The sequence below is a fragment of the Clarias gariepinus genome, chromosome 23 (assembly GCF_024256425.1).
Source record: "Clarias gariepinus isolate MV-2021 ecotype Netherlands chromosome 23, CGAR_prim_01v2, whole genome shotgun sequence".
Lineage (NCBI taxonomy): Eukaryota > Metazoa > Chordata > Actinopteri > Siluriformes > Clariidae > Clarias > Clarias gariepinus.
The window spans coordinates 24599464-24622500 of record NC_071122.1 but is presented as its reverse complement, the minus strand read 5'-3'; the positions used below and the strand labels follow the sequence as shown (position 1 = coordinate 24622500).

General features: G+C 45.6%; 1 protein-coding gene across 1 annotated transcript in view; it reads left to right on the top strand.

The window, feature by feature from the left end:
• The window catches only part of cacna1da (calcium channel, voltage-dependent, L type, alpha 1D subunit, a), a 98542-nt gene that overhangs the window by 17046 nt on the left and 58459 nt on the right, over positions 1-23037 (top strand). The window contains exons 4-8 of the mRNA XM_053484197.1: positions 10137-10276; positions 14340-14509; positions 15052-15204; positions 15416-15612; positions 17757-17860. Coding sequence (XP_053340172.1) covers positions 10137-10276; positions 14340-14509; positions 15052-15204; positions 15416-15612; positions 17757-17860 — 764 coding nt within the window. The remainder of the gene's footprint in view (positions 1-10136; positions 10277-14339; positions 14510-15051; positions 15205-15415; positions 15613-17756; positions 17861-23037) is intronic.

Genomic DNA, 23037 nt, shown 5'->3' with positions numbered 1-23037 from the left:
AGCCCACCCACGCCCACCCACTACACACCCCAGCCCACCCTCCACACACCCCATCCCACCCTCCACACACCCCAGCCCACCCACTACACACCCCAGATCACCCACTACACACCCCAGATCACCCACTACACACCCCAGCCCACCCTCCACACACCCCAGCCCACCCACTACACACCCTGGATCACCCACTACACACCCCAGATCACCCACTACACACCCAGCTCACCCTCTACACTGTCCAGCTCACCCACTACACACCCCATATCACCCACTGCACACCCCAGCCCACCCTCTACACTGTCTAGCCCACCCACTACACACCTCAGATCACCCACTACACACCCCAGCCCACCCTCTACACACCCAGCTCAACCTCTAAACTGTCTAGCCCACCCACTACACACCTCAGATCACCCACTACACACCCCAGCCCACCCTCTACACACCCAGCTCAACCTCTACACTGTCCAGCTTACCCACTACACATCCCAGATCACCCACTACAAACCCCAGATCATCCACTACACATCCCAGATCACCCACTACACACCCCAGATCACCCACTACACACCCCAGATCACCCCTTACACACCCCAGATCACCCCTTACACACCCCAACCCACCCACAACACACCTCAGATCACACCTTACACACCCAGCCCACCCTCTACACACCCAGCTCACCCTCTACACTGTCCAGCTTACCCACTACACATCCCAGATCACCCACTACAAACCCCAGATCACTCACTACACACCCCAGCTCACCCACTACACACCCCAGATCACCCCTTACACACCCCAACCACCCACAACACACCCCAGATCACACCTTACACACCCAGCCCACCCACTACACACCCAAGCCCACCCACTACACACCCAAGCCCACCCTCTACACTGTCCAGCTTACCCACTACACACCCCAGATCACCCACTACACACCCAAATCCCACCCACTGCACACTCAAGCTCACCCACTACACAACCAGCCCACCCACTACACACCCAAGCCCACCCACTACACACTCAAGCTCACCCACTACACACCCAGCTCACCCTCTACACACCCAGCTCACCCTCCACACACACCAGCTCACCCACAACTTGCCCCAGCTCTGTCACTATCTACCACAGTCCACCCACTTTATGCCCCAGCCCACCCACTACACATTCATAGCTCACCTGTTATATACTCTTTAACCAATTTTATGTTAATCATTACAATATATTACAAAATAAATATAAAACAAACCCAAAAATACATGGCAAATCAATCATTTTTATTTTACCCAGACTAACAAATAAGATATAACTGTGTGTGTGTGTGGTGTTTCCTTATATTCTTTTAACTCTGCTTTTGGTCCAACACTGTCAGAACAAAATAGGACTGAATGGTACCTTTCAGGGGAGAATATTATCTCACTACAGTCCCCATTTTTGTATCATCTTCAGAGGCCCTGGAGGACAAAGTGTACCTGAAAAAGTAGAGCACCGGTTGTACCTTTAGGTCCTTGGGGAATATAAATGTACCTGTACCGTAGCTTTCTGCCTGACAGTCGCAGTCACCTTGTGAAGTCTGCAGGATTGATGAAATTGACCAGAGTCTCACAGGACGATGTTTTCTCAGGACACGGAGCTCGGGGACGGCGGCGATCTCAGGACGAGCTGGAAGAAGAGCGAGTGGACTTTTGTCTTAAGTTTGTTGTGCTCTGGCTAGCGTATTTATTCCCTTTGGATGTGATAGATCATGGTGACGCCTCACCACCAGTGCACCATGTGTGTGTGTGTGTGTGTGTGTGTGAGTCCTCTGTGTTTTTAATCTCACTGTGTGACAGGTAGCATGAGGCACAACACACAGAAACACGGAGTGTTTGATTAAAGGCCCGGAGGTGAACAGTGTTTACACCAGAGCTGCTCATATATCAGTGTGATGTCTGCCAGCGCTGATTAGACCATCAGGCCTTAATAATAATCATATTCGCTGATTTCTTGAGATAAATGGTATACTGGTTTGTGTGTGTGTGTGTGTGTGAGAGGATAACAGGTGGTTAGATGATAAATTCATTAGCGAGCAGCTCTGTCCTGCCCACTCCTGTAATTTGCTCATCCAGAAACCTAACGGGCGAAATAGTGAAATCTAACCTCGGGTCGGATTATAAAACCTGAGTTAGCTGATGAAAACATGAATACCTGGGGAAGGGCCGCCTCTTAATGTCTAATCTCTTATTTTTCTTTTCTCTCCTTCAAGACATTTTGCCACGTTCGACAAGTATTTTGTTGCTTGTCTGTATGGAATAAAACCCTTAGATGGTCTGCGGTTATTGTACACTAATCAGTGACGGTTTCTGTCTGAAGCAGAATTAATGGTTACAACACTGAAGATGATTATTTTCCCCAATTACACTCCAGCAGTGTGTAGGGATGTGATGACAGTTTTAATTCTTCATATGATTGGATACACGATACGGTGTTTACGGTACAATATAATCTGGTTAGACCACGTGTGGCGGACTGTACATCGTCACGTGCGTGCAGCGTGCATCCCAGCGTAGAAGCAGTGGAGACGTACAGTAGCTGGTACTGCTAATAAGCGCTAAGCAAGAATGCAAAATGAAATACCATGCATGGTTAAAATACAAAATACAAAAGAAAATAATACAATTTAATGTATTGTTAATGTGATGGCTGATGAAGTCTCTCTGGAGCTTTCGATGTGTTTTTGAATCCTGCATCCTCCACAAGCACACGCTCAGATCGACCCATCAATTTAGTCGTGAATATTTATGGCCTGTACGTTTGCGACGATACGTCTTTGCCTGCGACGTCTTGGTTAAAACTCGTCATATCTATTGATGCAATTTTAGCCAAAAAACTAACAAACAAACAAAAAAATGCTTTAGCATCTTTTGCTAGCACTGCTATGAAATGCTCATCCCGCCGGTGCTAACTGATGACATCACGCAGAAAGTTAAAACACTTCTTTTTTGTATCACGATATATTAAGTTTCGATTAATTTTTTTCCGCACCCTAAGCAATTTGCTAATAATTTTTCCTTCTATCAAGCAGCTGCGATTAAACAACCAGAATACGCACAATCTAACACACACACACACACACACACACACACACACACACACTGATCACTGTGCTCCAGACACTGCAGCAGAACATCACAGCTACACCAGCAGGAGGTTTAATATCTTAAAAGGCACAATACAGATGGCGGTGAGCGCCGCAGGGTGAGCGCTAATCAATAAAGAGCGATTTATTCCTGTTATATAACCGCGGTGTCCGTATCACCAGGCTCCGCTCGGCCTCTGCTGGAGACCAACAGCCTTAGTGTGCAGTTTAGGCGCCAAGGAGGAATCGGTTTCGCGCAGTCATCACTAGGTTTATTGTGTGTGTGTGTGTGTGTGTGTGTGTGTGTGTGTGTATAGTTGAAACCTTGAGTCAGGTTACAGTACGGATACTTTTTGGCTGGAAGTTGTGTTTCCTCAGTGGATAGTTGGTGTGCGTCAAGCAGCTTTGTTGGAATGAAGTCGCTCATAATTTAGTGTGTGTGTGTGTTAGTGAAAAAAAAAGAATATGTACTATAAGTCTTTGGAGCATAAATAAACTGTAATGAGTCAGAGATATTTCTGTGCTGCTCCGCCCCCTTACTCGCTCCCTCAGTGCTGATGTATGAATAAAACAGATGGGTGAAGGGCTAGACGTCCGTTTACTCTCTCTCTCTCTCTCTCTCTCTCTCTCTCTCGCTCGTTCGCTGTCAGCAGTGATGGTGAAGCAGAAAATCTCTACACTGACAGAGACCGAGCCAGGGAGTGAGATAAAGCCGAAAAGATTCCTCTCTCGTACCAGAGCGGTTTGCCAGTAATTACAAATGTTTATTTATTCACGGATGTAACGTTGTGGATCGTCCATGAAACGTTTTTTCGTTTCACCAGCCTCTCTCGTGTCCTTCTAGTGAGGTTAAAAAGGAAGTCAAAGAAATAAATAAAATTTTAAAAATAACCCTTAAAGCCTGTCATGTTGCTGAGAAATCTCAGAAAAGCATGAAATTCCTCTGCTATGAAACTTACAGCTCTATAATGTGACACTGGAGACTCCTTCCCTGTGAAAGAGCTGTTGCTATAGAAACCATAACGGCGGATGACCGCGGCGTCTACAGCGTATAGTCAGTACGATATCCGGGTGTAGGAGCGGGCACAGACGTCACTGAGCTCAGGCACTGGTGTCACGGAGGCTTCGGTTTCAGTTCCTCCCAAAGGTGATGAGGTCGGGACACTGGAGATCTTCCACTCCAGCACACAGTTAACACACCCTGGAGCTCTGCATGGAGTTGACCAGCACACAGAGACGTCGTCTGGTTTGAACGTGATGGAGAAGAACGTTAGGGTGTGATGGTCAGGAGTGCACAAACTTTTGGTCATGTAGTGTACGTCGAGGAATTCCTAAGGCGTCTCAGCCTTTATGTCTTTAGAAGGTCCTGCGTACGTGTGTATAATGGAGGGCGTGTGGCACCATGTGACCCTGTGTGTGTAGCCACTGCTGCTGTAAACACACTCGATGTACACAACAGAGTTTAGATGCAGCCAGGAGCTAATATTTGTACTAGTATTTGGTCTAGACTTTATTTGACGTTGAGTGTTGGACCAGGTTGGATCAGGTATATCGTGTGAGTAGGACAGGAGAAGATCTCCAGGGATCTCCGTGCTTCACCTCCAACCGCATGCTTCACTGCGTTGTGAAATAGCTCGTATTTTATCTTATATATCCCCCGCTGTCGCTCTGTCTTTCTTCTGTTCTCTTTTCCTCTCCGCCTTTGTCCGTCCTCATGTCCAGCAGCGGCCTGCAGTCCTTTCCCAGCCTTTTATGGCGTTAACAAAAGCGCCTGTCTGTCTTACACTGGGATAAGCGCTCCACTCAATTGTCAGTAAATCGTTTGGGAAACAAACCCTGCAGCAACCACAGGGCACACACACACACACACATGCGCGCACACACACCCCAATGTTGGTCTCGTGTGGCGACCCTTTAACAGGAGCAGCTTCAAGACCACATAATAAATGCAGATCTCATAATACAGGAGCACCAGTCGATCATCCAGGGATCAGCTTAATCACACTGGACGGAACCGATTCTGTGCCGAGTGCACGAGCTTCTAAATGCTGCCACATCAAAACATTTTCATGGCGTTATATTGTTTTTATTGTCTAAAGTTGCGCGAGTTAAAACCTCTGGCAGCGGAATAGTCTCAAACACACTCATTACAGACTCTTATACCAGTCTGAATACATTTAGGCATTTGGCAGACGCTCTTATCCAGAGCGACTTACATTTTTATCTCATTACACATCTGAGCAGTTGAGGGTTAAGGGCCGCGCTCAAGGGCCCAACAGTGGCAACTCGGTGGTTGTGGGGTTTGAACCTGACTTAACCACTGAGCTACCCCTGACCCTGAATACACTTTATGCAGTAATTAGTCTTAAAACGCAATGCGTTAAAATGCACTCAAGACATTTAAACCATTTGAGTCAGTAAACAGTTGGCCGTTGACATAATCCTTTTTTTTTCTTAATTTACACTAAATTAATTTTTTTTTTTTACAAATTAAATTTTTTTCTTTTATATTTTGCTATATTGTGAATGTCCTTATTTGTACAGTATATATATATATATATATATATATATATATATATATATATATATATATATTTTTTTTTTCCTGGTTAAATTAGTTTTCTATCGTATTTCTTTTTGTTCATATTTATTTCATTTATTTCTATTTTTTTCGTATTTCTTTTTATTCATATTTATCTATAAGCTTTAATTTTTTAAGGTCACTGGCGTCGTATAAGCATTTCACTGCATATCGTACTGTGTATGACTGTGTATGTGACAAATAAAATTAGAATTTTGAATAATCCAACATGTGGCATTATTTACACACTGGCATCCCGTGTGGTACGGAAAGCTGGTGCACTAGGGTTTACAATCCCTTGTTCTCCACACAAAGTAGTGCCCTTGATCAGTAGTTAGAGAGGGATTTGGGATTTAGCCTTGTGTTTGAAGCCGGTTATCTTCATAGCCATAAATAACAACACGGGCGGTTCAGAGGCGATTCAGAAGGACTTGATTAGTGCAGAGACGATGTGTTGTTTAAGACGACATAACGTTATCAGATGTGTGTTCTTACTGAAAGTGCTTCTGTATACGTTAAACATCTCAGTGCTGTTATCGTCTATTATCACCAATCATGGACTGCCTCTCATCCAGTCTGATCACTAACCGTTCTATAAACTGCATTGAATTAACCTAAGCTGGTGAAGTTCAGCGTTTCGCGGGTCTCTGCTGTTTATCCAGTTCACTCTGTTTAATCTGTTTTTACATGTTTTTATTAATTCCTTGAATTCAGTTAGATTTTTTCTATTTTGCCGCATACAGTAGATTTGTTTGTGGTTGTCTTTGTGGATTATAGTCAGTCCTTCTCATTGTGTGGCCTCGTGGTGCCGTGACTGATCCCTTGCCGCTGGAATCCGAGGCTGTAGCTTGTAGCCTGTCGCTAACGTTGGTCTACAGAGTGTGTATGGCAGGAGGAGAAGGAGGTGGAGATTTTTATATAACAGTTTTTTAATAGTCCATCGTTCATGACGTCCCTCGTGTCTCGGGGTCCCTGTTGGTTCTCTGATCGAGTTTTTGTTCGATTAGTGCTGATGACACTCGGCGCTCTCGGGTGCCTCGAGCAGAACCTTCCTGCGTTACCGCGGTGTTCTTCGCAGCGCATGATGAATGGATCAGAGCTTTTCTTTCCTCGCCAGCATGTGAACAAATCAATATTTTGTCTGTCTCCTGCAGGACTTTGGAGGTGACGAATTGATGGCGTGTATACTGCACGCACACACACACAGAAAAAATCAGAAGCATAAAATCAGCAAATGTAGGCATTCTGTTCTCAGCGCTCTGTACGCGGCGGCTCACACTCCGCCCCGCCGCTGTGTCCTATAAATAAAAACGCCAGCTAGTGTTTTCTTTTGCACTGCTCACATCGGTCCCGAGTGGAAAAGGGCTCTGGAGAAGTCAGACCTCACTGTCCTCACCTGAGAGAGACTTCAGGCCACTTCATTTCTAACAAATAATATCGATTTTAATGAAATAATTTATATTAATTTGGTCATAATAAAAAAACTAATCTAAGCAGATCCAGATTAGTCCAAAGAATGTGTGTGTGTGTGTGTGTGTGTGTGTGTACAGTATACGATTAAGTGCAGCTTTTATGTAAAGCATAGTGTGTGTTTTTTCCTTCAAGGCAATAACAGAACGTTTAATCACGCTTGTCACGTGAGTGAAGCAGGTCCACAAGGAGGCGTTTCAGTCCCGAATCTCCAGAGGGTGTGAGGCTTGAGCAGATGGTCAGAGAATTCCTCCCCAAGGGGGATTGGCACGTGTGTGTGTGTGTGTGTGTGTGTGTGTGTGTGTAATTGCGCACACATGCATGCATGTATGCATGTGAATGTCACTTTGGAGGTCGTACACACATTCATTTCTGTGTGTGTGTGTGTGGAGATATTGTGTCAAAATGAGGCACCAGATTTACAAACCACACACACACACACACACACACACACACACACAGACACACACACACACACACACACACACACACATTCTTAGTAACGGTTAAACCAAAAACCACTCTCCTCACTCATACTCAGAAACACACACGTTGGCCGGATGTGGGTTACCATATCCAAGGCAGCGGCACCGCGGTTTAAAACGTAAACACTTTGCTGTAGTGTGTGTGTGTGTGTGTGTGGCAGGCTGTTTTTGCACACAAAAATGTAATCAGTGACAGGTTGGTGCGATGATGTGGAGTAACTGTTCCCACGTTAGATTGATTGTTTTGGAGAGTTTTACATCTTATACCAGGCCAGTTTAACACGTCTGAAGTTTCCTGTTCATTCAGAAAAGACAGCCGTCGATCCTGCAGCTCGTGTAATCCTGAACTCAGACTTAATCTCGACCGAACGTGTCCAGACTAGCTGAGTGTGATCCATGCAGACGGAGAGAGAGAGAGAGGTTTAATGTGTCACCCTGATAAACCTCCAGACCGTATCACGTTTACGAGGACACCATCAGAAAGAACAGGAGCGTGTCCTGATGTTTTGTCCTTTTGTCACGTGTTCGGAGAAACCCGTTTGAACCCAGACGCGGTGCTCCTCACACTCGTCTCGAGCTGCTTACAGGAGAACACGCAGCAGTCTGTCTCACAAGTAAACTCACCTCTTGTCTATTATAATGGGGTGTGTAACGGGGAGGACATGCACGGGTCGCCAGCGCTCTCATCAGCACCAGGAAACGAGCTTGACACTAAAGTGGCCTGATTCAGTCGCGTTCCCGTGTACGACGGAGCGAGCGGCCAAAAAGTCTCCATGTACAGCGGGAGGTTAACACTTTTTGGAAAAAATGATCACACACACACACACACACACAATCATCTAGTCTTATGCATGTCTTTTTTTAATAAAGTGTTTTCTTTTTGTAAACGCTTGATTAAATGTTTGTGTGTTATCCTTTCCTTGTACTGGTACAGGATATTTGAAAAAAAAAAAGATATTATACAACAGTTAGGATTCAATTATTTGCCACATGTACAGTAAAGCTATTTTTTTTGCATACCCTGATTGAGAAGCTGCGGTCAGAGCACAGGGTCAGCCAGGATACAGCGCCCCCTGGAGCAGATAGGGTTAAGGGCCTTGCTCAAGGGCTCAACAGTGGCAACTTGGCGAAGCAAGTGCTTGACCCCTGACCTTCCAATTTATAGCCCAGTAAACTACAGCTTTAGCCAATTAAGCCTCAGTATGTTCCTGCCCGGGTAAGTACTGGAAGGGACCTTTCGCGTACGAGGCGAACATGATGAACCCACTACACTACAGAAACTACAGTTAGATGAGAGGCGGTATTCCACGAGTGCTGATATTAGACAGTAACAGCACTGTGAGGTGTCACTATGTGTATGAGTGGGCGTGTCCCAGGTGTTGTCCAGTGGTTAATGACACTAACTGTGTGTCTCAGCGTGGGTGAGAGTAGGTCTGTACGGTCCGCAGTACTGAGGAGAGAGCAGCTGTCTGACTAAACCCACATTCACACCCAGACACAGAAGCACTTTCAGTAAGAACACACGTCTGATAACGTTATGGCGACTTAAACAACACGCCGTCTCTGCACTAATCACTTCTAAGTCGCTCTGAATCGCCTCGTGTCATTTTATTTATGGCTACAAAGCTATCAAGGTTCCAACACAATCCCAAAACCCTCTCTACACCCTACATAGCGCACTAGCTTTCTATTTAACACTATTTGGGATTAGACCCCAGAACCCAGAAGTTAACGGAGCTGATTATATAAGTCTAATAAGTGTAAGTATACAGTAAATCTGGTGAGTTTCTCAGGACTGTCCACCACGTCCATGGTTTATTCTCCTCACCTTTAAGCTACAGAGGACCGCTAAGAGTTTAACACCACTCTCACCTACTGTTAATTACGCTCGCTCGCTAACTTAGTAGTCAGCTCCACAAGCCGCGGTTAATGTTAGCTCCGCCAGGCACAGAAGGATATGTGTGGGTGGAGCAAAATAACTGGTTAAATAAAGAAACAAATCATAATCTGTTGATAATAAACGGTGTTTGTGGAACTGTTGTATAAAAACAATGTCCCACTCGAGGTCGTGCTGATATTCAGTACAACAGCACGGCCTGGACTGTGAGATCGCACTGAAGCATTGCACTTGTGATAACTGCACTAGTGAGTCTGGGGACGGCCTGTACACCCTCACAGTGCCTCCTATACCCCTTGGGCCTGTGGGTGTTTTTGGCGAATGCAGTAGAAACAGTGTCTTCTGGTCTCATGGAACGAGCTGCGTAGCACAGTTTCACACATCTCCAGTTCAGAGGGAGACGTGAGGACAGCAGTCATGTCTGAGGAACTTCTTTTGATAAAAAAAAAACTAATCTAACAATAACTCTGCTCTGGCTCTCTGTCAGTCCTTTACTTTGTAAATGACTCAATCACATTGCGTAATTAAAGATTATGTCATTGTTTTAATAATAACGCATCCTGTCTCTGTGTATTCCAGGAAACAGTTGAATATGCCTTCCTCATCATTTTTAGCATCGAGACCTTCCTAAAGATCATAGCGTACGGATTAGTCATGCATCAGAACGCGTACGTCAGGAACGGCTGGAACATGCTGGATTTCGTCATCGTCGTCATCGGGTGAGTGTGTGCCGAGGAACCGAGCCGTTCGACCGGAGTCACCGATCACTTTCACACTGTGTGTTATAGCTCATGCACTACAAGCTGCCTTTTACAGGATTCCAAATGTCTCTAGCATTTAGCCTAATGGAGTGGACCCAGGGAACGAGAGAATACAAGCAGGATACTAAACATAAACATCGGTAGTCGTGCAAGTCAAGATCCACAGAAACAGAAGTTAGATGAGTGTGTCGAGGGCTGAGCCACATGTGAAGAGATTCTCAGGAAGTTTCAGTTTTATAAGGTGGATAAGCTACGCTAGAACATCTTCTCACCACCGGGTTTATCTGTATTGACATACACTACTGTGCAAAAGTCTTGACCCCCCCAGGAAAATTGGTATTTTTTTTCTTGGGGTATTTTTTCAATGTAGTCTTGAGGAACAGTTCTTCAGGCTTCCTGAAGGACTCTCACTTACAGCCCAGTCCCTGTACCGGTGGAATGTTTTCCAGATGGTGACAGATGATCAGGCTGTTGATTTGTATACTTGTTGTTTTGCTAAATGCTGAGTGGTTGGAACAGACGAGAGGGGAAATGAGGTCGCTGCTGAGGCTGTGACATAAACAACCAGTTTTTAGGTGCTTTTCAGCCCGTCACAGTAAAACATTTGTTCAAGTTTCTTTTTATCCTTTGTTTTATTTTGCACACTACTGTACAAATTGAAAAGTTTGGCAGGAAAAGAGCTCGCTTTACCAAAACACTAACACACAGGGACATCGCGTTAGAAAAGTACAATGCATGAGACTTTTTCAATGTAAACAACTTTAAATCTAAAACCTTTCTATATTTATCCCCCTGGGTCTCTGCGTCCTCACATGGAGACATTACTTTTCGGATTCGCTGCATTTTATACCTCATTTTGTCTAACTTAGTCAACTGTCGTCCTCATTAGTAGACACTTGCAGAAGTGCAATACACTCATTAGTAGAAACACAAGAGGGTGTCAAACTCAGTTTCCTGTTCGAGGACAATGCTTAGATTTTTATACGCATCATTTGAGAAGAGTCACATTGTTGGCCGTAAGAAATATCAGAGCTGGTTTTTATTTTATTGGAATTTATTTATATATTTATTTGGCCAGGGAATGTCTGGGGAGAGACTTCATTTACATGGACATGTGGAGATGGCCTCAGGAGGTCTGAGCTGCACTTCAGTGTAACACTAAACACACACTATCCATCTCCGTCAAATCTACACCCAAGAACCGAAAGCTCCAGATACACTCAGTCCATGATCCTCCATCACACTGCTCATTAGAAACGCAGAACGAGTAGTTCCCCTGGAGAAACATTCAGGAAAAAAAAGGGTCTCCGGTGCACTAAAATCACATGTGCACGTTAGACGTGTGTGTGTGTGTGTGTGTGTAATCGTTACTCAGATATCATTCTGATGCTCAGGCTGATGCAGAGTCAGTCAAGGCTGATGAATCATGGAAAGATAGAGTTTTGCTGAAGGTCGCTGGTGTGTGTGTGTGTGTGTGTGTGTGTGTGTTTGTTGGTGATGTCATGCAGGCCCTACTGTGCCAAGAGTGAATACATCAGCTTTATGGAGAGGTGCTTTCAGTCTGGTCCTGATCTCCAGATCTGATGCATTAATTCACTACAGTCACGTCTTCACTCTACAGTCAGAGTCTTTATTCTCTGCCATCTTCCAAATGAAAATCAACTCTCGCTCTCTCCTCTTCCTCCTCTGCCACAGTCACGCTCTGAAAACGCACACACACACACACACACACACACACGTACAGAGCTCTTCCAGCAGCTATATGACCCAGAAAAGACACGAGGAATAACATCAAGTCTCCTCTCTGATGGAATGACTCACCATCTCTCCATACTCGCCTCTTTTTGGACTAATGATCCGTTCCTCATAGCGCATTTTTCTTTCTTTTCAATTTTCCCCCTTATTTATTAACATCGTCTAATTGTTGTTTTTTTGTTTGTTTTTTTTCACATTCACATCACCGTTCCTCTGTTTTCTGTTTCACGTACCAGCCTCTGTTTCTTCTCCTTCGTGTCTGGTTTCAGCACTCGTACAGACCAGCAGACAGACGTGTGCGAGTGTCTCTGTGTTTTTGTCTATCAGTCTGATTCATGATGTGTAACTGCTACTGACTCACTCAGACGACAACGCTGCCTTAATGGCTTCCGTTTCTCAGAGCTTCCCCCCCCAGTTTTCACTCTCGTCCCATAACGACTCGCACTTATCGCCTAATTACCTGCTTTTCTTGTAGCAATGAAGAAATCCACGGTAACATTCAGCACAGCCATGCTAAACCTGTGAAAGAAATAAATAAAAAATAAATAAATAAATAAAAACAAAACATATGAACTGATACATCAGGAAAGTTACCGGCATTTAGATTCTACTGCATTAAATTAAAGGTGATTAACGTGATTTACGCGTCTGCATGTGTAAACTTACAAATGTTAAATGGGCTAAAGATGAGTTCCTTGGAAATATTATTTCAGTTTTTGCAGAAAATACAAAACGCATTTTGTGCAATACGTCACGTTATTAATAATAGTAATAATAACTAAGTAGAGAGGTACATTTTCTGAAGAACATGAGAGTGGTGCTCGCCGTGGCTAAACTCGAGCCTCTGGGCTTTATGACAACGGGATCCACAGTTAGGTTCAGTTTTACAGTTCCTATGGAAGTTATCATTGCAGGAAATGCAACTGTGAGCACTTCCTGTTACAATCATGATATGTCAATGGGGCAAATTTGGGCACCTTTTTCGCCCCAGGGGTACAACTTACAACCTATACCCTCTTGCGGGGCACTGTGTGTGTGGGGGGGCGGGGTAGGGGCACTGTATGTTCTGACACCGCATGCAAACCTCTTCAAATGTGGTGAATTTTATATTTCTACAAAATTCTTGCTCTGCGCTAGAATCCATCAAATTTGGTCTCAATGTTAAGTCTGTGGGATTTTTGGGCCCTGCAGGGGCAATTTACCTCGCACCCCTTAGGAAAAGTCATAGCACCCCATTCCGGGATAAGCTGTATGATTTGACACCTCTTTCATGGATCAAGAAGAATAATAAGTCTGTGAGATAATGCAAGTGATGCTTTCTTTCGCAAACACCACTAATAATAATAATAATAATAATAATAGTAATAATAATTAAAACCTTACATATTCCATATTCCATGATGTGCTTAGAAAATACTCTTATTTTGCAAGATTATTGCTTCTTCTTCTCTTCTTTTTTTTAAGCTTATGGGTTGGTTGGAGCAATACTACCACCTACTTTAATGTGGTTCAGAAGAAAAATTATTATCACTTAACACGAGACATAATATACAGTATAAACAATCAGCTTATGCAGCATTTTATCGGTTATTAGACATGTTTAGTATTTTTTTTCCAAAAGACTTATTTACGCTTCTGCCTCAAGTCTGCACAGAGCCTACAACGGTGTTATGAGCATTTATATTTGTGTATGGCGTAGCGGTAAGCCCCCTGCAGCCAGAAGCCCGGAGAGTGCCGATTGGCCGAGCTCTCTCAGAGGGGGGGATGGGCGGCACTTTAGCACTCCCACATCACTCGTGGCTCTACACCCAATCATCTGCGTTTACGAGCTCATACAAGAAGGAGGAGCGTGTAGCGCCGCCCTCCAAGTGTCACTCCAAATGGTGTGTGAGCGAGCAGTTGAAAAAGACGCGGTCGGCTGGCGTCATGTGGCTCGGAGGAAACACGTGATAGTCTTTGGCCTCCCCGACTGGTAGTTGTAGCCTTAATCGGGGCGTGATCTAACGACAGGTGGGGTTAAGGACAAAACCAGGGGGAAAAATTCACAATGTTCAAATATTAAATCAAATAAGTTTAATTTATCAATAAGATTAATCTTAATACGCTAATGTTAATCTTCTAAACGATGTCGTTGTGCAGTGACAGTAAAGGTATCCATCATCTTTTGAAGAGCTCTGATACATCAGGACTGTGTTTATGTGTCACACAAACAAATAGAAATGTTTCAAAAAGAAGAATTCATTGAACATCCGTTATGTTTCTGCAGACTGTTCAGTGTTACCCTAGAATTTCTGACCAAAGAAGGGGGTCAGCAGGCGACAGGAAGCCCCGCCCCCTCCACACACGGCCATGGAGGCAAACCGGGAGGCTTCGACGTCAAAGCGCTGCGAGCCTTCAGGGTGCTGCGACCCCTTCGCCTGGTCTCAGGAGTACCCAGTAAGTCCCGCCCACTCCACACCCACCGAACCTGGTGGGTGTGTGTGTGAGTGCGTGAGTGTGTGTGTGTGTGTGTGTGTGTGTGTGTGGCCGTCCCACACTGCAGAAACCCTTGGTAGGGTGGATGAACAAGGTGAACAAGGCTACACCGCATGGCCATATGGCAGCTCTCGCTCACGTCCCCAGGAGCGCTCACTCCAAACAAGCTGTTAAACTTGTTTATGTTCATGTAGATTGCAGCGAAGATATCTGACGCGATATACACATTAGGCGTGTGTGAAAATATCCTGCAAGTACCTGAGTATCTTGGAGATATTCTCCCAACGCGCAGTGTAAATATAGCACATGGTAATCGTGTGTACGCGGGAGCCGTCCGTACCGCAGGTCCTTTGCACAGACGAAATGACAACAGTGGAGCTGCATGATTATCACGTGCACACGTCTGGTACCTTATAACTCGTCTCAGTGGATAGTTTATGTCATCACTACAACCAGTGACACTGCTGATGATTAACCTGAAGCGTGTGTGTGTGTGTCTGCAGGTTTACAGGTAGTGTTAAACTCCATCATAAAAGCCATGGTTCCTCTTCTGCACATTGCTCTGCTGGTCCTCTTCGTCATCATCATCTACGCCATCATCGGCCTTGAGCTCTTCCTCGGCAAAATGCACGCGACCTGCTACACAGTTGGGTCAGGTGGGTTCCAGATGCAGCCAGGCCCAGCGACATAGACAGACGTGACACGTGTCTGAGCTGTGTTTAAGACGTGCTTTCAGTTTCAGTCAAAGTGTGAAGCCCTGTAATGCCCTGTACAGTAAGACAGAAGGGCTGAATCATACTGATATCATATGTGCGTATAGTGGATGAGGTTTCTGTTCTCTTCTTCTGCATGCGTATGTGTGTGTAGCTGTGATAGCGGAGGACGACCCGGCTCCCTGTGCGGTAGCCGGTAACGGCCGTACCTGCACCCTAAACAATACGGAGTGCAGAGAAGGCTGGAACGGTCCGAACGGCGGCATCACCAACTTCGACAACTTCCTGTTCGCCATGCTGACGGTGTTCCAGTGCATCACTATGGAGGGCTGGACAGACGTGCTGTACTGGGTCCGTATTCAGCTTTCCACTCATTTGTTGTTAGAACTGACCGGAGCTTCTCGCTTCACTTCAGCTGCTCTCATTAACTCTTTCCTGTCCCTTTATCATTCTCTCCTCTCGCGTTTTTTAGTTTATGTGCAGTACATATAAATAGAACGGTCTAAAAACAGAAATAGAGTTTAATCATGCAGTGCCGGCGTTTTTATCCACATTCACACTGAAAGCTTTCTGAAGGCTGTCATCTCATCCGCGAGTCGTTTATATTAGCTTAGATTTATACACACAATCTACTCCTGAAGGATGTGTTCCCTCGATCCTACACCAGTGTAAACCCAACCTCAGCACCGTCACCATGTAGATTCCTCCTGTACACCTCGGGGGCATTTGGCCGTTCCAGCTCACGGAGCTCCGTCAGACTCCCCACACTGATGTCACTTTGAGATTGGACCACACCGATCCTCACACGCCGGAAATCTGATCCAGAAGGCGTGACCTGCGTGACCTGTTTTCCATCTCAGCACGTTTCTTTCATGATACTAAAAAATTTTAATATCTTGAATACAGTTACGATCATCTCCAAACCAAATATGAAATTATTAAATGTTATTTCTAATGTAATTGTTTTTTGTCAGATAATTTTGCCTTTTAACTTTAGGAATTAATTACTTGAAACTATTTTAGTAACATTTCACAAACAATAATCTCAATAATCTTGTATTGTTTTGTTATTTTATAAAAAAAAATTATAGATACGTTTGGCTAGATTCAAGGACATTCGTCCTGCTAAGATAAGACATTTTTTTTTTGCAGTGCAGTGTAGTGTTGTTTATCCGTCTTTTCTGAATGGAGGCATGGGTTTGATCAACACAACACAAACATGGCTGAAGGCTTGTAGAATAAAAAAGCGCTAAACAGAAGGATTTGTGTGTGTGTGTGTGTGTGTGTGTGTGTGAGTGTGTGTAGACCGCCTGGTCAGTGTCCATGATAAAGGGAGTCCTAGTACATTCATAACACACTCCCAGGACCGCGGTGGGGATGCACAGGTTCATGCTGTGACGCCATGATGTCATGAGGTTTCTCGATTTTGACGGTTGTTTTCAAAAGGCTTCATTTTCAGCCTGATAAACAGATTTGTGCGTGTGTGTGTATGTGTGTATGTGTGTGGGCAGGAGGTTAAAACGAGGAGAGAATAACTACCTTTTGAATAATACACTGTATGTGAAGTGCAGTGGAAAGATTTTCCACATTCTCACATCAGGTGATTCTCTGAAAGAGCCGAATTTCCTCCTCCTAGATCAGCAGAAAGGAGATGGTGAGATGGCTCACAGCCCACACACACAGCAGAAAAAAAGCCGAGAGAGAGAGAGCGCGAGAGAGATCTCACTCTTTTTCTCCCGCCCACCACTAACCTTGCGCCAGAGCTCCAGAGCACACCGGACCCTTCCTCCAGCGAGCCAGCGATAGCGTGTGGGCTCTCCACATCCCTCTCTCCCTCTCTCTCTCTCTCTCTCTCTCTCGACGCGCAGATCAGAGATGCTATTTCAGGGATGACATTTGTTGCTCTGTATCTCACTCTGCCTGCAACTGTACTCCTCATTAACACACGCTGTGTTTCTTCAACTCAATATGGAGCCGCAGCGTGCGAGATCCATTAAAAACAGAAAAAACATTAATGCGGCGCAGCTGTCTGATGTTTCGCCCTATTATCGTCAGAATCCTGGTGAAGCCTGACGAGTCCAAAACCATCTGTGGCTGAAAGACCCGACGAGTTTTCCCTTCCTCTCGTCCCTGTCAATCAGAGCGAGAAAAAATGGACAGGGCTAAACCAGTGGACGATATAAAAAAAAAATAAAAAACACACAAAAATAAAGTGACATATTTACATAATCAGAATATATAACCTAAAGACAAAAATCACATCAGGGTGAGTTGCTTTGTGGAAAATAATCAGAAAAAGTTGAATCAATGCTTTCTTACCAATCAGATCCGTGGTTAGTATAAGCCCACCGCATCGCAAAACTCTTCAATAAGCAATATTGAATCTTCCACGGCTGACATTTTCATCCTACGTCTATCTGCTTCTCTTCTCCCTTTTCTCTATTTTGTATTCTTCTCCCTTGTCTTCCTTCTCTCTCTTTCTCTGTTGCTCTCAGATGAATGATGCGATGGGGATGGAGCTGCCCTGGATCTACTTTGTGAGCTTGGTCATATTTGGCTCTTTCTTCGTCCTGAACCTTGTTCTGGGAGTGTTAAGTGGGTGAGAAGCTCGCTTTCTTCACTCCTGACTTCACTGTCTCTCTGTGTCTCTCACACTTCCTGTATTTCACACATTTTCTGCATCTGCCTCAAAAGTTGTCGCTGGGCATTGGGAGATCCTCTCCAGGACTTTCCCTCTGTCTGTCTGGGGTAACACACTGATCTTTGGATTCCTGCAGGTGAACGACGCTATTGGCCGGGAGATGCCGTGGACCTACTTTGTTAGTCTGATCATTTTGGGCTCCTTTTTCGTCATGAACCTTGTGTTGGGTGTACTGAGTGGGTAAGAGCAGTGTGTTGGGTGTGTTAAGCCGGTTAAGGGGGTGTGTCCGGTGTGTTTTTGTGGGTAAAATGGGTGTGTTTGGTGTGGATTAGTGGGTTACAGGGGTGTGTTTGGTGTGTGTAGTGGGTTAGAGGGGTGTGTCGGATTTGTTCAGCGGGTGGAAGTGTGTGTCGGTGTGCTTAGTGAGTTAAAGGTGTGTTAGGTGTGTTTATTGGGTTAGAGAGGTGTGTCGGTTGTGTTTAATGGTTTAGAGGGGTGAGTCAGGTGTTTAAGTGGGTTAAAGGGTTATGTTGGGTGTGTTTAGTGGATTTAGTGGGTGTGTCGGGTGTTTAAGTGGGTTAAAGGGTTATGTTGGGTGTGTTTAGTGGTTTAGAGGGGTGTGTCGGGTGTTTAAGTGGGTTAAAGGGTTATGTTGGGTGTGTTTAGTGGTTTAGAGGGGTGTGTCGGGTGTTTAAGTGGGTTAAAGGGTTATGTTGGGTGTGTTTAGTGGTTTAGAGGGGTGTGTCGGGTGTTTAAGTGGGTTAAAGGGTTATGTTGGGTGTGTTTAGTGGATTTAGTGGGTGTGTCGGGTGTTTAAGTGGGTTAAAGGGTTATGTTGGGTGTGTTTAGTGGTTTAGAGGGGTGTGTCGGGTGTTTAAGTGGGTTAAAGGGTTATGTTGGGTGTGTTTAGTGGTTTAGAGGGGTGTGTCGGGTGTTTAAGTGGGTTAAAGGGTTATGTTGGGTGTGTTTAGTGGATTTAGAGGGGTGTGTCGGGTGTTTAAGTGGGTTAAAGGGTTATGTTGGGTGTGTTTAGTGGTTTAGTGGGTGTGTCGGGTGTTTAAGTGGGTTAAAGGGTTATGTTGGGTGTGTTTAGTGGTTTAGAGGGGTTTGTCGGGTGTTTAAGTGGGTTAAAGGGTTATGTTGGGTGTGTTTGGTGGTTTAGAGGGGTGTGTCGGGTGTTTAAGTGGGTTAAAGGGTTATGTTGGGTGTGTTTAGTGGTTTAGAGGGGTGTGTCGGGTGTTTAAGTGGGTTAAAGGGTTATGTTGGGTGTGTTTAGTGGATTTAGTGGGTGTGTCGGGTGTTTAAGTGGGTTAAAGGGTTATGTTGGGTGTGTTTAGTGGTTTAGAGGGGTGTGTCGGGTGTTTAAGTGGGTTAAAGGGTTATGTTGGGTGTGTTTAGTGGATTTAGTGGGTGTGTCGGGTGTTTAAGTGGGTTAAAGGGTTATGTTGGGTGTGTTTAGTGGTTTAGAGGGGTGTGTCGGGTGTTTAAGTGGGTTAAAGGGTTATGTTGGGTGTGTTTAGTGGTTTAGAGGGGTGTGTCGGGTGTTTAAGTGGGTTAAAGGGTTATGTTGGGTGTGTTTAGTGGATTTAGTGGGTGTGCTGTTTAAGTCGCTATATATAGATACAGTCATTACATCAGGGACTTGGTGATTCAGTGACTCTACCTGACTCAGTGACTCTACCTGACGCTGTACCTGAGGTACTAACTGACTTTGTACCAGATGAAGGCAGGCCACTTTTCTTAGATCAGTAGTCTGATGTTGGATCTGGGTTGTTTGGTCTGATGATAGAACTGCAGTTTGCTTTAAACTCTGAGCCACCCCGTTCTCTCACCTCTTCCTCGCTAAGTTTCATTTCCATTTCCAGACAAGGACGCTTACAAAGGACAGACGTCAGGAAGCATGTGGAGATGCTAAGAGGAGACAAACAGACTTTAGACAATTGAAGGTCAGAGTGAGAGTGTGAATTAGCAGAGCTGGTGAATCTGTGAAGAGGAAACTGAAGCAGAGTGTAACACAAACCCAGCCAGGGCGGAGGGGATTGGGCGGGATGGGTGTAGGGGATGGTACAGAGATCGAGACAGCAGAGACATTTTCTCTTCTAGCTTTTAACTTTATTGTACACTACAGGATTTGTTGGAGGTGTTAAGTGCTGTTTTTTTGCGTTTCCAACCCAAGTTCACAAGTAACAAAGCTGAGGGATGAGGTTTCAGGGGTCGAATATTCACTAGTGTGTGTTCAGTTGGTTAGAGAGCTGTGTCAGGTGTGTTTAGTGGGTTAGAGGTAAGCGTTGGGTGGGTATAGTGGGTTAGAGGGGTATGTTTGGTGTGTTTATTGGGTTAGAAGGGTGTGTTGGGTGTTTTAGTGGATTAAAGCAAGTGTCTTGTTGTGTTTAATGGGTTTTATGGGTTAGATGCATATGTCGGGTGTGTTTATTGGGTTTGAGGGGTGTGTGTGGTGTGTTTATTGGGTTAGAGGGGTGTGTGTGGTGTGTTTAGTGGGTTTGATGGGTGCATGTGGTGTGTTTAGTGGGTTTGAGGGGTGCGTGGGGTGTGTTTAGTGGGTTAAAGGGGGGGGTGTGGTTTGTTTAGTGGGTTTGAGGGGTGCGTGTGGTGTGTTTAGTGGGTTAGAGGGGTGTGTGTGGTGTGTTTAGTGGGTTTGAGGGGTGCATGTGGTGTGTTTAGTAGGTTTGAGGGGTGTGTGTGGTGTGTTTAGTGGGTTTGAGGGGTGTGTGTGGTGTGTTTAGTGGGTTTGAGGGGTGTGTGTGGTGTGTTAAGTGGGTTTGAGGGGTGTGTGTGGTGTGTTTAGTGGGTTTGAGGGGTGTGTGTGGTGTGTTTAGTGGGTTAGAGGGTGTGTGTGGTGTGTTTAGTGGGTTAGAGGTAAGCGTTGGGTGGGTATAGTGGGTTAGAGGGGTATGTTTGGTGTATTTATTGGGTTAGAAGGGTGTGTTGGGTGTTTTAGTGGATCAAAGCAAGTGTCTTGTTGTGTTTAAGGGGTTTTATGGGTTAGATGCATATGTCGGGTGTGTTTATTGGGTTTGAGGGGTGTGTGTGTGGTGTGTTTATTGGGTTTGAGGGGTGCGTGTGGTGTGTTTAGTGGGTTTGATGGGTGCGTGTGGTGTGTTTATTGGGTTTGAGGGGTGCGTGTGGTGTGTTTAGTGGGTTTGAGGGGTGTGTGTGGTGTGTTTAGTGAGTTAGAGGGGTGTGTGTGGGGTGTTTAGTGGGTTAGAGGGGTGTGTGTGGTGTGTTTATTGGGTTTGAGGGGTGCGTGTGGTGTGTTTAGTGGGTTTGAGGGGTGTGTGTGGTGTGTTTATTGGGTTTGAGGGGTGCGTGCGGTCTGTTTAGTGGGTTTGAGGGGTGTGTGTGGTGTGTTTAGTGAGTTAGAGGGGTGTGTGTGGGGTGTTTAGTGGGTTAGAGGGGTGTGTGTGGTGTGTTTAGTGGGTTTGAGGGGTGTGTGTGGTGTGTTTAGTGGGTTTGATGGGTGCATGTGGTGTGTTTAGTGGGTTTGAGGGGTGCGTGGGGTGTGTTTAGTGGGTTAAAGGGGGGTGTGTGGTTTGTTTAGTGGGTTTGAGGGGTGCGTGGGGTGTGTTTAGTTTGTTAGAGGGGTGCGTGTGGTGTGTTTAGTGGGTTTGATGGGGGCATGTGGTGTGTTTAGTAGGTTTGAGGGGTGTGTGTGGTGTGTTTAGTGGGTTTGAGGGGTGTGTGTGGTGTGTTAAGTGGGTTTGAGGGGTGTGTGTGGTGTGTTTAGTGGGTTTGAGGGGTGTGTGTGGTGTGTTATTGGGTTAGAGGGTGTGTGTGGTGTGTTTAGTGGGTTAGAGGTAAGCGTTGGGTGGGTATAGTGGGTTAGAGGGGTATGTTTGGTGTATTTATTGGGTTAGAAGGGTGTGTTGGGTGTTTTAGTGGATCAAAGCAAGTGTCTTGTTGTGTTTAAGGGGTTTTATGGGTTAGATGCATATGTCGGGTGTGTTTATTGGGTTTGAGGGGTGTGTGTGTGGTGTGTTTATTGGGTTTGAGGGGTGCGTGTGGTGTGTTTAGTGGGTTTGATGGGTGCGTGTGGTGTGTTTATTGGGTTTGAGGGGTGCGTGTGGTGTGTTTAGTGGGTTTGAGGGGTGTGTGTGGTGTGTTTAGTGAGTTAGAGGGGTGTGTGTGGGGTGTTTAGTGGGTTAGAGGGGTGTGTGTGGTGTGTTTAGTGGGTTTGAGGGGTGTGTGTGGTGTGTTTAGTGAGTTAGAGGGGTGTGTGTGGTGTGTTTAGTGGGTTAGAGGGGTGTGTGTGGTGTGTTTAGTGGGTTAGAGGGGTGTGTGGGGGGTGTTTAGTGGGTTTAAGGGGTGTGTGGGGGGTGTTTAGTGGGTTTGAGGGGTGCGTGTGGTGTGTTTAGTGGGTTTGATGGGTGCGTGTGGTGTGTTTAGTGGGTTAGAGGGGTGTGGGGGGTGTTTAGTGGGTTAGAGGGGTGTGTGGGGGATGTTTAGTGGGTTAGAGGGGTGTGTGTGGTGTGTTTAGTGGGTTAGAGGGGTGTGTGGGGGTGTTTAGTGGGTTAGAGGGGTGTGTGGGGGTGTTTAGTGGGTTAGAGGGGTGTGTGGGGTGTTTAGTGGGTTAGAGGTGTGTGTGTGGGGTGTTTAGTGGGTTAGAGGGGTGTGTGTGGTGTGTTTAGTGGGTTTGAGGGGTGCGTGTGGTGTGTTTAGTGGGCTTTAGGGGTGCGTGTGGTGTGTTTAGTGGGTTAGAGGGGTGCGTGTGGTGTGTTTAGTGGGTTAGAGGGGTGTGTGTGGGGTGTTTAGTGGGTTAAAGGGTGCGTGTGGTGTGTTTAGTGGGTTAAAGGGTGCGTGTGGGGTGTTTAGTGGGTTTGATGGGTGCGTGTGGTGTGTTTAGTGGGCTTTAGGGGTGCGTGTGGTGTGTTTAGTGGGTTAGAGGGGTGCGTGTGGTGTGTTTAGTGGGTTAGAGGGGTGTGTGTGGGGTGTTTAGTGGGTTAGAGGGGTGTGTGTGGGGTGTTTAGTGGGTTAGAGGGGTGTGTGTGGTGTGTTTAGTGGGTTTGATGGGTGCGTGTGGTTTGTTTAGTGGGTTAGAGGGGTGCGTGTGGTGTGTTTAGTGGGTTAGAGGGGTGTGTGTGGGGTGTTTAGTGGGTTAAAGGGTGTGTGTGGGGTGT